Raw genomic sequence first — 16,288 nt, forward strand, 5'->3', positions numbered from 1 at the left:
AATAATATTCTAAGTTGATTTTACTTGATTAAGCTGTTTCACATTTGCCAAATGGATTCTTGATTGCAGTTGATTATTGCATAATCCATTCCCTGTGAAGTTTTGTAAATTAAGATTAATTGGAAAAACATGAGTTTTGAAAAATCCTAGAGAAATGTTCTCATTACTTTTAGCTATATGCAATAATTGGACAGGTAATAGTATTTCTAAAGTAGAAGTCTATTTCATGCGAGAAGTGCTCATTTGTGGTTGGCAGCATCTACCATTGTTTCCTAAAGATGTAGAAATAGCTTGTTTTCTTAAGTAAAAAATGTTCCCTGTAGTCTTGTTTTCAAAAATATTAATTTGAATAGCAAGTTCTTCTTATTGCAAAGCCCATAAACATCATTTAGATTAGGTTACTTTAAATATAAAAAAATAGGCACAATTTGAGACTTTACTAAACTGAAATGAGGAAATTCCCATCGAGGGTGCAGACGAGGACTGCAGAGGCTTCTGAAGGTACCTGCATGTTGAGACATAACAGTGTTTGTTCACGGTGACTCACCGTCTGCCCAGCTAATCACAGTGTTTTCTCAGTGTTGGACAATAAGAACTCGTTTTAGAAGTCATGTGCACAGTTTATTGTCAGACTGTAAAATGGTAGGTCTATGGACATGAATCATGCAGAGAAGTCTGAGAAAGAGAATCATCACGTTTTTTATTGAGGGAGGGTGCTCCCTAGAGAGATTCTTTTTAGGTGGGATTAAAATAAGTTTCCTCTCTCCTGCCGTCCTCAACAAATATTCCCTGTTTATCCTTTCATTTTAGTATCTTAGTTGGGGGCTCATATTCACTGTTAATTGTGTTACATCTTAAATATTGACCTACTAATCAACTCTGTAGCTATCATAGACCAGATTTTAAGTTAAATATCTTTTCCAAATCTCGTTTGAAGAGAACTGATTTTGTTATGAATTTGGACTTTCCATGAGAAGTACGGTTGGTGAAGTTATACATGCCATGGCCAGGGGCAGCTCAACATTCCTTTTTTTTTTTTTTTTTTTTAAAGATTTTATTTTTTCCTTTTTCTCCCCAAAGCCCCCCGGTACATAGTTGTGTATTCTTCGTTGTGGGTTCTTCTAGTTGTGGCATGTGGGACGCTGCCTCAGCGTGGTCTGATGAGCAGTGCCATGTCCGCGCCCAGGATTCGAACTAACGAAACACTGGGCCGCCTGCAGCGGAGCGCGCGAACTTAACCACTCGGCCATGGGGCCAGCCCCTCAACATTCATTTTTAAATGTAGCTTGACCAGTGTATGTGGATTACGTTCAGATGTCTGGTGAGAAGGATCAAGAATGTTTTTCCAAGAAAAAAGAATCAGTTAGATAAAGAACATAATCATAGGGTATGAGGCTGTTAAGTGATGGCAGTTTCTCTCTACTCCCTCTAAATGTAGAGGAAAAATGCAGGAGAAGCATCGTTTCTAATGAAACATTGGAAAAGTAAAAGTGGCACTTTCCCTTTGCTTTGTTTGGGGGCAGTCGTGGGAAGTTGTAGTTAGGCCCAGGGGATTTCAGTGCCAAGAAAAGCATTCTGCGCAAAGGAGTAAATGCTGAAGTTTGGCCTGCAAAGCACATAGTTGAGAGGAGAAAGCTAAGTGTTTCTCTTTCTTTCTTTTTTAATTTTAGCCCCATTTATGAGAAAATCAAGCTGCCTTTTTTTTTTTTTTAAACATTGGCACCTGAGCTAACAACTGTTGCCAATCTTTTTTTTTCCTCCTCCTTCTCCCCAAAGCCTTCTAAGTGTGGGTCCTTCTGGCTGTGCTATGTGGGACGCTGCCTCAGCATGGCCTGATGAGCAGTGCCATGTCCACACCCAGGATCTGAACCGGCGAAACCCTGGGCCACCAAAGCAGAGTTTGTGAACCCAAACACTTGGCCACGGGGCCGGCCCCAGTGTTTTTCTTTTGAAGCACAAAATATAAATAACATGATTTGAGGAAGAGTTGTGAGAATACCCCTTCACTAATTTTAGTGGATGATTATTTCTTTCTGCTAAGTTATGCTTAGTTTTGTATATAAGTATCTTTAAAGCTATAAGTATCTTTGTATCATTTATTAACTGTTTGTATTAATATTTCCTTTTGAAGGGTGAATAAACCTTGTGATAGTTGAAACTGTGAACCTAAAGTTGTAAATGATGGTAAGCATTATAAGTGGGGAAGATTAGTTGATAATTAAGGCCTGGGTCCTCTCCTGCATTCTCAGGATGCACAGTTACATACTTATAAACACATTCTTAAACATAAAGGCTCACTAAGCATCATTCCCAAATGTCTCCTGTCTGAAAATTCATCCCCCTCACATTTACTATGATCCTCAAATACCTCTCCTTTCCTGGTGCTTAAAACTCCCTCAGGCTTACTTACGTATTCCCTTTATCCTGTTGAGTTACACATTAACACTTAGATGCATCTCCCCTTGCCCTCAGTAAAGCATGCAATGTTAAGCGTACACACATTTGCACACCCCAGAGAGCATACAGGCAGAGAGGAGAGAAGATCCATGGTTTGTTGGGTGGAAGATTGTGTGTGGAGATTGCTGTGTTGCTGTTGTGAATAGGAAAAATGGTTGGAAAGTAGACTTGAGAGATGATGAGTTGAGGGACCACACATTACTGATAATCGTTGAGGGGTTAATGTATCATTCTGTTACTGCATCTACAGGCTACTTGATCTGAGATCAACCATTGAGACTAGTAATAATCCTGATGAGTGGAAAAGGATACAGATGGTTTAACGCTGATCCAGATCAGTTGAGAAGTATATCTGTTATTCTGTATTTGAGTATGAGACTTTCTGAATCTAGGACTATTATTTCCAACAGAGTTGAGATAAAGAAATTTTGAGTAAGGGATGTAAAGTGTTGTAAATATTAGTTTCTAAAGCATTTCAAAGATTATGAAAAAGCATTGTTTATGTTGACTGTTAAAATGTTGTTTAGAAATAAAGATGTCAGAGTACCCAGTAAGACTTGTTGGACGGTATTTATTGATGGCTGCTATGGGTTAAATCTTTCTTCAAGAACAGGATTGAAAGTTTGGCCTGCCTCTCTTTCCGGTGTGCTGGGCTCTGCCACACTTTTCCTGTTTGCATAGATGGCATCGGTTTCTTCTTTGCAGCAAGGACTAACTATTATTTTGTCTTTTGGAAGGAAGAATGTGGAATTTGGAGCCAGAAAGAGTTATACAAACACAGTATGATTAATTGTCTTCAATTTTTTATTACATCCTTTGATTTATCAAATTCCCTTTAAAATAAAAGCTGAAGTCTCAGTATTGCATTCAGAGTTTTATGTTGGTAGTTCTCAGTTCTGGATGCAAATTAAAATAACACGGGGAACTTTTAAAAATACTAAGAACAGGATGGGGTTTAGGCATCTGAACAGTGTCTTTATTCTATTCTCCCGTTTCATTGAGATTTGTATGGGTTTATAACTCCAAGGATACACAAACAATCATGTTGTTGATTTCTAGAAAAATATCCTATTGTGAATTTAATTGGGATTGCATTGAATCACAACAGGATTCTGATCAATTTAGGGAGAATTGACCTTTTAATAATACTGAATTTTTCATTTCTTGAACATGGCATATCTGTCTATTTATGTTGTCTTCAATTTCTTTCATCAGTCTTTTGTAGTCTTCAGCCTACGGATCTTAAACATATGTTGTTTATTTCTTTTAGATTGGCAGCTGAGCTAATATCTGTTGCCAATCTTCTTTTGTTTTTCCTCTTCTCCCCAAAGCCCCCAGGACATAGTTGTATACTCTAGTTGCAGGTCCTTCTGGTTGTGCTATGTGGAATGCTGCCCCAGCATGGCTTGATGAGCAGTGCCATGTCTGCATCCAGGATCTGAACCAGCGAAACCCTGGGCTGCTGAAGCAGAGCGTGGGAACTTAACCGCTCGGCCATGGGGCCACGCCGAACATATGTGCTTTTTTTTGAGGAACATTAGCCCTGAGCTAACATCTACCACTAATCCTCCTCTTTTTGCTGAGGAAGACTGGCCCTGAGCTCACATCCGTGCCCATCTTTCTCTATTTTATGTGGGACGCCTGCTACAGCATGGCTTGACAAGTGGTGTGTAGGTCTGGGCTCGTGATCCAAACTGGCAAACCCTTGGCCACTGAAGCAGAATGTGTGAACTTAACCACTGCGCCATCAGGCCAGCCCTGAACGTGTTTTTAAAACAATTTTTTGTCTATGTTTTCATGTTTTTGGTGCTATTGTATTTCCATTTAGCTTTTGCTAGTTTATAGAAATAAAATTGAGTTTTGTATGTTAACCTTGTACTCTGCAACCTTGCTGAGTCCCTTATTATAATGTTTTTGGTAGCTTCTGTAGATTTTCTTGGTACATTCTTTGGGATTTTCTACACGGAAGATCATTTTGTCTGGAGTAGACACAGTTTCAGTTTTTCATTTTCAATCTGTGTGCCTTTTATTCCTTTTTCTTGCCGTATTGTACCAGCTGTGTTCTCCAGTGTGATGCTGGCCCTAGTGGTGAGAGCAGTCACCCTTGACTTGTTCTTCATCTCGGGCGAAAAGCGGTCTTTCGTCATTAAGTATGATATTAGCTGTTTCATTATTGTCTTTAAGATGCCTATTATCAGATTGAGGCAGTTCCCTTCTTTTCCTAGTTTTCTGAAAGTGTTTATTAGGAATGGATGTTGAATTTTGTCATCTGCATCTATTCAGATGATCATATGGCATTTCTCTTTTAGTCTGTTAATATGGTGAATTATATTGATTGATTTTCAGATGTCATACCCGTGTTCATTCCTGGGATAAAGGCCCCTGGGTTGTGATTTTTACCCTCATAATGCGTTGCTGCACGTGATTTGCTCATATTTTGTTGAAGATTTTGTGTCTGTGGTCATGAGGGATACTGACTTGTTTTCTTCTGCTGTAATATATTGATATGTTTTTGGTATTAAAATAAAACTGGCCTCATAAAAGATTTGGAAAGCGTTCTCTCCTTTTTTATTCCCTGGAAGAGTTAGTGTAGAAATATAGTTATTTCTTCTTTAAATGTTTAGAATTCACCAGTACAGCTCCCTGAATGAGGAGCTTTCTTATTTGGAAGACTTAAAAACACACGTTCAGTTTCTGTAACGGACATGGGCCTTTCCGGGTTGTCCGTTTCTTCCTGAGTGAGCTTTCACAGGCTGTGTTTTTCAAGGAGTAGTTTATGTCTCTTCATTTCATCCAAGTTGTTGAATTTATGGACGTAAAGTTTTGTGTAATATTTTCTTGTTATTTCTGTAAGGTCTGTAGAACCTGTGGTGATATCCTTTCTTTCATTCTTGATATTGGTAATTTGTGTCTTCTCTCTTTTTTTCTTAGTTGGTTTGGCTAGAGATTTATCACTATTATTGGTTTATTCAAAGAACCAGCTTTTGGTTTTACTAATTTTCTATATTGTTTTTCTGTTTGCAATTACATTGATTTCTGCTCTTACTCATATTTTTTTCCTTTTGCTTGTTTTGGGTTTAATTTGCTGTTCTTTTTCTAGTGTCTTAAGTTGGAAGCTTAGATTATTGACTTGAGAACCTTCTTTTCTAGTATAAACATATTTAATATTTATAAAGCAAAAAGTGCCCGCCCTTCATTGCTTTCCTCTGGCTGCCTGCTTTCCACCCTGGAGGCACCAGTGCTGTCTTTTCAGTATCCTTTCACAGATAGTTTATACATATACAAACAAATATATGAGAATATTATTTTTACTCTTTCTTTAATATAATTACTAGATTACATTCTAGCCATTATGTTTTTATTCTTTTTACATATTTTGTTGTGGAGAATTTTACACTTTGCAGTTTGTATATCTTAAGTGTCTTTTAGCCTGAAGATTTCCCCTTCATCATTTCTGCCCTGAAACCATTAGCCTTGTCCAGTAATGGTAACCCTCTTTCAAAGGATTCATTTTTAAACAGTTTTTATTGAGAAATAGAAAACACCTACAGAAAAATACATAAAACGAAGTACAGTTTAATAAACTATTGTAAAGCAAATATCCCACATACATACTACGGAGGCCAAGAAATAGAATGCTCTCTGACCTGGAAGCCCCTGTGTTGTCCTTTCTGCATTAGAACCCTCTTTCTTCCCCCAGAGGTCATCAACAGCCTTATTTTTATGGAAATCTCTTCTAAGATTAATTTTTACTTTCCCCTGTGGAATTTACTGGATATTATTGCATCCTGAAATCTATGTGTGCAAAAAATATTTTGAGCAAGTTTACCTTAAAAAACATCCTTAGTTGTGCAGCCAGGCCCCACTCTGCGGTCAGTGAGCACTTCCTCCTCGTTCCTGCTCTGCTGACCGTCAGGCATGCTCACGCTCACTCTCACTGCAGGAATGTTTTCTTTCATTGCTTCATTTCTCTAGGCCCCTTTATTTCAGGATAGAAGCCACATCCATTGGTGTTCCTAGCTGTAGGCAATAGAAACCGTCTCTGGCCAATTTATTAAGAGAATATGGGTGCCCCACAGCCTCTCTGAAAAGGTTGGGAAAGTATGCTTGAAGACCATGGCGCCAAGAACAAAGCTCAAAATCTACCACAAAACTGGTCTCATGAAGCACCTCTGCCTGTCTCTGGGCACAGATATTGCTGTGAGTGCTCCAGACACCAGGGATGCTGGGCTGTGGGTGCTGCCACAGGAATCTCTGTCCATGCCGCCTCAGGACCCTGGATGGGACTGCCCTGACTGCTGCCGTCCTCACCAGGTGGATTCTTTGGAGTTCCTGCTTCTGAGAACTTAATCATTTTCTAGTTGAAGTCTAGAATGGCTGCATCTTATTCGTGGAGTTTGTGTTATGTGACATATCTTAGTTTCGAGGAAAGATGGGAAAGCAAATATCTGGGGTTTTTTTCTTCTTACTTTGGTGAGAAATGTACTTGTCTCATAAGGAGGGTGTGCTTAAGTGTAGACTCCGCATTTGGGTAGTTGGCAACCAAAAAGGAATGTGCGCTGTAAAAGTTCTGTGTCAGTCTAAGAAGTCCATTCCCTTGAACGTAGTTGATGCTCTTTATAGCCGCTCATGTTGCTCATATTATGCTATGAATATTTGACATAGGAATAGTCCTTATATTGCCAGGTGTCGTATAAGACGTGGAGTAGGGTCTGTGTTTCTAAAGAGCTATATATTTTAAAAATGCCATCCTAATTTTAGCTAATTGCAGGAATTTGTATTTTATCTTATATACTTAATAAGACAGCGTAGTTAAAAATCAGATTGTAACAAACATTGGTATTTCCTGGCGATGTTTTCACTGAGAACCTTCTGGCTAATGGACCATTTGCCTTTTTTCAGGTGTGATCTAACTGTATACAAAGAAGTTTTGGAAAATAGGAGACACTCTGTTAAGACCATTAGTAGAGATAAATAGGATGACACTTGCTTTTCAAAACCAAGACGTTGTAGTTCTCATTACTGCAAAGAAATTTTACTCTAAGTGACTATGAAACTTTGTAAGCATAAGCTTTATAAAATTAACACAAAAGCCCATTGTTAATTTACATATGATGACTTTAAAAACCAGCGAGTGAAGTTTTCATCTGCTGTGAACCCAGGGCAGAGTTGAATGGATGGAGTAGGGGTCGTGTTGGGCCAGGGGGCCTTGCTGATGTTGTCTTGGCTCTGCTGGTGGTGTGCGGCATTACTGTGGGTAATTCATTTATGCTCTTCTACATTTCGTCTTTCCAGCTCCTGAGAAAGAATTCATGTCTGTCTCTTTCCTTCACTTTTCTCACGGTGGTGGCATGGGAAGATCTGAGACAGATATGATTGAGCTTTGTAGAATAAACACGTGGTAACATAAAAGTTGTCACGGTAAAAACAAAGATGAATGTACTATAAAATCTTTACAGCAGTGTGCACCCTGTTGATTTCATATATAACAACAAACTGTTGTTATAGCATCCTGATGGAAAGACACATTTCTGAATAATTATTCAAACCAGGTGGTGCCTCAGTTTTGAATATTTAAGAATACCTCAGGTCTGGATTTAATGGGCTAAGTTGATAGCAAATTTATTTATGGTTCATCCATTTGGCCTCTGCCTATACAGCCAGTGGAAATTGCTTTATGGAATATTTCTAAACTCATTTCCAAATAATTCAGGTTAGTTTTAGCACGGTTCACCTAGCATAGGTGAAACCTGAATAACTCTGCAGTCCAAAAAAGTCCAAGGTTTCTAAATGTGGTAATATTGTAACATAGAAGGGTAGGAATCAAATTACTGGTTGCCCAATGTTTAGTGATACGTTTGATTGCTTTTGTGGTTCCAGATAGCAATTATTTCTAATATAATTTATTTTGCAGTGAGGGCCGAGGCAAGTTGACGGTATTTTCAGTTAAAGCTATGTTAGCAACCATGTGTGGTGGAAAAATGCTGGACAAATTGAGATGTAAGTATTTTCATATTATTTGAAAGATTTTATTTTCAAATTAGGACTTTTAAACAGTTTGAAATGAATGTTTTCAGAATTTTGGATGATGCTGTATTGAACTTCTTTGTTTTTTACCACATCACTCACTTTGTAGCAGCTGGCTCAGAGTATGTAAGTTATGCCACCTACTGTTCACATGGAAAAGTTGGTTAAATTGATTTATTGTTAGTATCTTTTTAGTTTAAAGCAAGAAAACTGAAGAGATTCAGAATAGTAATGTTGACATTTAAAAAATTCTTTAAAAAATATTTTCCGTATTACTAAAAATTATACTGGAGATAATTACATTGATTGCTCTTAGTTAGAAAATGAATTTGATTACTTTCCCGAGGTTTGGTCAACTTTAGCCCTTTTCGTAATAACTCCGTTTTTCATCAGGTGGCATTTCCTGTGATTAAACTGTTCCTTCCTTTCCTTAGAGTCAGGCTCAGTTATTTAGAAACCGGTACCTGTTTTTTCAGTTATCCTTCCTTGAGTTTTTTTCTTACTGCTGGCCATTTTGGCATTTTACTCACACTCGATACTCTAAGAAGGTGGTTAGATGAAGTCAAAGGAGATGATATTTACAATTGTTTAATTTTTCTGCTCATGGTTTCCAGTTTTTCATTCATTAGATGGTTAGTAACTGCCTCGATATGCCAAGCATCGTGTGAGGTTCTGTACATGTGTTTTCTCACTGAATTGTTGAGATGTCTTTGAGCAGCAGGTGGTATGTTCTCGATTATATAGGTGAGGTAATTGCAGGGGGTGAAGCTGGGATTGTGGCTCAGGCTGTCTGGCTTCAGAGCCCTGTTCTCAGTTACTTTGTTGCGCTCCGTTGTACTAGTCCTGTAATGGGAGACACACGGGATGCACTGCCGAGACCAAAGTGTGGTAATACAAGCACCCGTAGAGTAGGAAACTGGCAGGTTTCAGCGAGGTGAGGTTGAAGCTGTGGGTTTTAATGAAGCATTGAGATACCCTGTGAATTGATTTATTGAAGAAACTGGGTCATCTGTCCTGTAGCATTTCTCATAGACTGGATTTTAATGATTGCATCCCCATGATGTTCCTCTGTGGCCTACATTTTTTCTTTTCTTTTAATTGAAAGATATAAAGTCTTGATCAGATTCAAGTACAAGCTTTTGGGCAAGATTCTTCATAGGTGCATTTGTTTTCTGTGCTTTTTCTTACATCTTCCCGTGACATTGAAAGTTGGACAGCTAGATGGCTCACTAGATGTAGCTTCAGATATTCTAAAGGAAGACAGTAGATAATATGTTTGATCAACTGTCATCTGGCTTATCTTCATTTCAAAATCAGCTGCAATGTAAAACAAATTTTCGGTAGTAAAAAGTACAGTTTTATGTAAATACTCTTCTGAGTTTTTTTTTCACACTATCTCAAAATATTGCTCTTTTGGGCTGAAATTTCTTAATATTTTCTTAATTCTATCATTTTTTTGAGGGAGATCCCATAATATGGATGAAATATAATTGCAAAAATAAAGAAAAAGAAAGTTGAGATTTTGTCTGCTTTTTAATGATGATGATACCAGATGATACCGTCTGTATTAGTACTGGAGAAACTGGTTGAAAAATAGAAAATCGGTTATATAACTGCACATTGTAGATGACATTGGAATCTTTACGTTTCCATGATTAAATCTTCTCTGTTTACTCTGAATTGGTACCCGCCACATAGTAAGTGCCAAAATTTCGCCAAATATAAATTGTTGATCGACTACTAAAATTACTGCCATTTTTTTGTTGTAGCTGTTAGTGAGGAAGTAAAATTCTAGTACTATGTGAAGTATGGAAGGAATCCAGGTGATAGTTTTTTTTGATATATGGCTTTTGAACTTCTTGGAGGAACACAAGTGACTAACAGTGAAGTGTCACAAAAGTACTCATGCCCAGGCAAACGTAACGTCAGTGTGCTCAGAATTCTAGGTTGTTTCACATCGTATATGGGTTGATGAGATACAAGCCCTACTGGGTCACTAATTATCAGTTTATATTATTCAAACATTTAAAATATGGTTTCTTTATCTTGTTTGTGTTCAAAATTATAGTTTCTTTACCATCTGTAGCTCTGTTTCATTATTTTTTTTGTACCATAATTATCTTGGCTGGAGAATGAAGTATTTAACAAAAGTAAAATTTTCAGGTATTGAAGCCTAGCTCCACTTTTTAATCTTAATCATCAGGGTGAAAACCACTTTAAATGTAGTCTGTCCCTCCTGTTTTGCAGAGCTCACTGATCATAATTTAAACATTTTTCATCTCTTAGGGATGCCATTCTCTGATGCATTCGTGGCTAATCGTGAGGCTCTGGGTTGGTTGTCCTGTCTCAAGTTTTCAGACTACTGTGCTTTTTCAGTTCTTGAGCTTTTTGGTGTTGGTACATAGTGGTGGTGGTGATGGTGTGTGTGTGTGTCCTTTATCACTGGTGAATGTGTTGGTGTTATCACTGTACCAGTCTCTAGAAGTCTGTCTTTGCTTCTGACTTAGTTTTAATATGCTACTGACAGAGAAAACGTAACCAAACTTCTTAGCATTCTATTTAACATCTGGACGTAAGTGATTACTTACGTGTTAGGAGAGAAGCACGTGAGCTCTTGTATGTGATTGGTGGTCTTGGCTGTTGTGAGAACCTGTGTTTCCCTGGCTTTCTAGGGCTCAGCTGTGTCGTGCTTAGTTGAGGTGGCTGAATATAGTGTAGACAGAAGTGAGGTAGGACACTGTATTGTAACATCAGATGATATTTGACCGTTTATTCACTTTCTTCTCCCTACTTATTCCCTTGTCTTTGTTCTTGGTTTCTCCATCTCCCTCCCACTGACTGCACTCTCTGCTGTTACCTCTCTTAATGTTCCTGTTAAATTAGGTTTTCTAATTTGTGGAATATGCCTTAGTGTTTCCACTTTTCTTCTTTTTATTTTTATCTTTTATTTTAGAATCTTTTTCCTGTAATTTTTTCCCCTCCTCCTTTTTCACTTAGTATTTTTTGTTTGCTTGTTTTAGTGTCGAGATAGCATTTGAAATAACCAACATTTATGCTTTTAGTTTGAAACGTTTCTTAATTAGATTTTTCAGATCTCTCTTAAGAGAGTTTCTGTCCCCAGGTAACATTCGTCTGTAGAAGTGGTTTGCTGTTGCGGCCGTTAGGGACTGTGTCCCAGATTCAAAGTTAACTTAGGGTGCGATTCTAAGTACCAATGATTTGTAATCAGAATACAGACTTTAATTATAAGCATGATCAAAACTCGATGTCAGACTCCACTCATAGGTGGAAATTAGTATATTGAGAAGGAGATCTGATCGGTGGTTACCAGGGAAAAGGGGGGGTGGGGGGAGGGTACGGAGGGGGAAGTGGTGTACCCACAACATGACTAACAAAAATGTACAACTGAAATCTCACAAGGTTGTAATCTATCATAACATTAATAAAAAAAAAAAAAACTCGATGTCAGAAACCCACAAAATAACTCAGAGAACAAAATTTTACAGACTCTAAAGCCCATTATTTATTAAACCATACTGGTCAGTTAATTTATGTGATTTATTTACTTTGTCTAATTCTGTTTGTTTTTTAAGAAACTTAATCTCCTCTTATTCAAACCCCATATTTCTTGCACTAAAAGATAGGAGCAGATGATTCATGCAATTTATTTTTAAATTCTTTAAAAACCTGGTCCTACTCCTTTGAAGGGCAGTGTAACAGTATGTATCAGGAAGGCTGTAAAAATATTCGTATCCATTGACTCAGTCTCCTTCTTGAGTTTATCCTGTGGAATTAATCAGAGATGTACCCCAAGTTTTATGTATATTTGTCACAGAATTTTTTATAATATATGAAAACATGAAACAGCTGTAGGGTCCAAAAATGAAAGCTCAGTTAAATTTCAAGATACTCACATAATTGAATATAAGGTCTTCAAAAATATGTTTCAGACCAAAATGCATAAATGTAATACAATTTTAAACAAAAATTTATTATGCACGTAGAAAAAGAAATGTAACAAAATGGTGACAGGTGTTTTCTCTGGATTTTAGCTTAAGAATGGTTTTATAATAATAATAATTTATATTGCTTATCTTTCTGTGTGTTTTTGATAGACCGCACTTTGAGTAGCCAGAGAAAAGATGATCTGAGGTTCTATCTGTTTCTGCCCAGAACTGGCAGTTCTCACTGACATTTCAGTTGTCTGCTTCCTTGATGATTCATTAACAGCCTGTAGAGGGGTCATCTTTTGAAGTTATAATTAAATAGTTTCACCTGTTCAGAATTGAGCTGCTTCTGCTATAGTCTTTTAACCACCTGTCACTGCATATTTATCCTATCTGGTTTCTGTTAACCTTCCCTTCTCCTCATTCGATGGAGGTGACTGTTTAATCTGAGCGAGTGATGCCCACATTTACATTTCTCATCTAACCAAAATGTTCTAGAACTGGAAGCAAGAAAGAGAGAAGTTCTAAATCTGTATTTTATGAATAAGAAAAAAATGAACAAAAACCTAGGGAGGCCTGGAGACTTGTGTAAGGTAGTTCCTGGCTGAGTGAACACTAGAAGCCCGAGGCAAGCTGGCTCCCCTGCTCCAGCCTCACTCTAACTTCCTGAATGATTTGCGAAGTTTGGGAATAAGGTATGCACTTAGAGTTAGTTACGTACAGGTATTTATACACATGCCAATGTGTGTGTGTTTCTGTGGGTTAGGTTGCTCAGTTGGTAGAAAAATGACAGGAGGCGAGGGTCATTTGTCAGGGAAAGCTAACATATAAAAGAAAATGGTTCTCCATTTATAGACCTGACTCTTTATTGTAAACTATCATCTTGCAAAAGTGAATGACTGGTCATGTGGGGACAAGAAAGGAGTGGGTAGATGCAACGAGTAAAACCAGGGTCATTGTCATCAGAAAAAAGCATTTGAAACATGTGGTGATGGTAGAATAGTAGCATTATTTTCCTATTACACAAGGGACAGGTTTTTTTTCCTCCCCAAAGCCCCCATATGTAGTTGTATATTCTGGTTATAGGTCATTCTGGTTCTTCCGTGTGGGATGCTGCCATAGCATGGCTTGATGAGTGGTGTGTAGGTCCACACCCAGGATCCGAACTGGCAAACCCTGGGCCGCTGAAGCAGAGTGCGTGAACTTAACCACTTGGCCATGGGGCCAGTCCCAGGACAGAATTTTTTTTTTAAATGTGTACGCATCTGTATTTAAGGGCTTGATTGTGAGTTTTTCACAAGAGAGAAAGCCTACATTTTTATCTGGAAACAACTAATGGGGAATTAGCATACCTTCTTTCAGAGGTATATAAATAGGAAGAGTTACTGGGGAAATTAACCAGTGATCTGGGAAGTAATTTAGTCCCTTAATGCAGAAAGGTTTAGGGATTTAATTAGGGGACTAGTTTAATTTTTTATTAAATTTTGTTGTCTCATTTCTTTGGCGAGATCTTTTTATATGTAGTAACTCACACTAACTTAGATTCATTGTTATACTTTATTTAAGGTAAAGGAAATTAGCAGTAACTTTTCAGTGTTTTTCTTATAGATAAGAGAAGCCTAATCTATGAAAAAATACCAGTAACTCAAGAAGTAATGGATTATTTCACTAAGCCTTCAATTTTAGGGTCTAGCAGTATTTCTGTTATTAAAACAGACAGACAAATATGTTTCTTCTTGTTCTCTTACTATTGTAATATGGGCCTATTAAGTTATAGTTTGTTTTTTAATGGATTTTTTAAAAAATTTACTACTTTAAATCTATTAGATGATGCAGTAAGTATAATTGAAAATACTGCTTTTTCGGTGGGTTGGTAAGTCATTTTCCTATCCAGTCACTCTCTTCTTTTCTTACTCTGGATGAGCGAGGTGTAGATTTGTCACTGGTGGTATATACACATATGTTTTCTTGGTTGCGAAGCTAATACATATGTGTATTTATGTACTTGGTAGCTAAAATCTCTGGTCTTGAATATTTCCGTCATTTAGTTAGCGGCTACAAGTTAACAACTTGCTAGTTTATGTTATGAATACATTGAGTAGCAACAGAAAAATTCACTAACAGTGGCTTAAACACATTGAGATTTGTTTGTCTCATGTGAAAATAAGTCCAAAGGCTGGTGAGTTCGAAGTTGGTACCATGACTTAAGAATGTCATCAGAGACTCGGATTCCTCCTGTCTCCCGCTCTGCCCTGTGGCTTTCCTCCTTAGGATGATAGGTGACTGCTCTACGCCAGGCCCCGTTCAGGCAGAAGGAAGAAAGAGATGCCTCTCTCAGGAAAGCAACAGCTTTTGCAGAAATCCACTCCAGAGTTTCAGTGTGTGGCAGAGAATGGGAAGTCATTTTTTAAGTGGAGCACATTGCCGTTCTCAGCACCATCAGGGTTCGATTGGTGAGTGAGAGGGGAAAATAGATACTGAGTGGTGGACACCTTGCAGCGTCTGCTGCATCCCATATCAAGATTTTGTTTTCATTCAGATTTAATGGATGATTATTTTCCTCGTTATAAGAATAGCAGCCACCTATTTCACAATTAAGTCACTATGCTCTTCCCTTCTTCAGAGGGCATCAGTGTTTCGCATAATTGGTAATGCCTTCAGAGCTCCGTGTCTGCAGTCTTGAGCTGTGGCCCAGTGTTCTTCCTTTACTGCCTGCAGGATGGTCCACTTGGAAATGTGCTGATTCGTTCAAATACTGTTATGTTCAAAGCCAAGTATCTTTATCTTCAGTTTGTTTATTTCAATCATGGTTGCCAGTATTTTCCCAAGCTAGAAACTCAGAATAATCCTAACTTTTAAAATTCATTTATTCTTCAATCCAGTTTGCCATCAACTGCTGTTTCCTTCACTGAAATGTCTTGGAGTTGACCTCCCCCCATCACATACCATCCCTCCTGAAGTTCACTCTCTCGCTCCCTCATTTGTGCATCCTTTACAAGGTTTCCCAGCTGGTGTCTGCAGGCCTCTTCTCCCTCTTTTATTCATTCTCCTGGTCATTCAGTCTAATTTGCTTGAAACTTAACTTTCTAAATGTTTCTTCCTTATTTAAGAGTTTTTAAACCAAATCCAAATTGCTTTCCTCTTTCAGAGTTTTCTTTCATAACAGCTACTTTTCTTATTCTATCGTTATTTCCTTTTATTTCTCAATCTAAACTGTGTCTCACGGCCAGAATGTTCTCCGCAGTGCACTGTTTCTGCTCAGCACCGCTAACAGATGCGCTGTCAGTGCCGTCGTAGACTTTTATCCGCCTCTTCTCGAGTCGTGTCCCCTGACCCCCACTCCTGGCCTGTTTTGACCTCATCACTCTGGATCCTACCTTTCAAGGCCTAGCTTCTAAATTCGTTTCTTTTAGACTTTTCTTGACAATTCCTGCCTGTTGTTTTTATATCTGTTCTAGACTATATTTTGAACAAGTGTGGTCTGCAATTTCTTCAGCGTCAGATAAGTGTGAGTCTAAGTCTTGATCTAGCTACTTACTGACTTTTTAACCTTAAGCAAGTTAACTTTTCTAAGTTAATTTCCTTCTCTATAAAATTTAATTGTGTGCATGCACATATGTGCACACGCACACACCTTTTTGTGAGAGTAAAATGAGGTAATGTTTAGTAAAGTATAGGTGCACTTAGTTTGGGGATTGTTGCATGAAAACAAAAACCCAGGATAATGGTATCTTAAAGTTGAAGTTTATTTTTCTCTTACATAAAAGAAGTTCAGGGGTAGGTAGTCCAGGGCTGGTATGGTAGCTTCATGTTCATATGGGACCCAGGCTTTTTCTGTTTTTCTTTTTTTAACATTC

The 16,288-nt window shown here is 37.9% G+C and overlaps 1 protein-coding gene across 7 annotated transcripts in view; it reads left to right on the forward strand.

Moving 5' to 3' along the window:
- Nucleotides 1-16,288, forward strand: part of DTNB (dystrobrevin beta) — a 233,619-nt gene that overhangs the window by 46,918 nt on the left and 170,413 nt on the right. For all 7 annotated transcript variants that reach the window (XM_046662557.1, XM_046662560.1, XM_046662562.1 and 4 more), the window contains one exon: nt 8,372-8,457. In XM_046662557.1, the coding sequence (XP_046518513.1) occupies nt 8,372-8,457 (86 nt within the window). The remainder of the gene's footprint in view (nt 1-8,371; nt 8,458-16,288) is intronic.

This window comes from Equus quagga, chromosome 5, assembly GCF_021613505.1.
Source record: "Equus quagga isolate Etosha38 chromosome 5, UCLA_HA_Equagga_1.0, whole genome shotgun sequence".
NCBI lineage: Eukaryota > Metazoa > Chordata > Mammalia > Perissodactyla > Equidae > Equus > Equus quagga.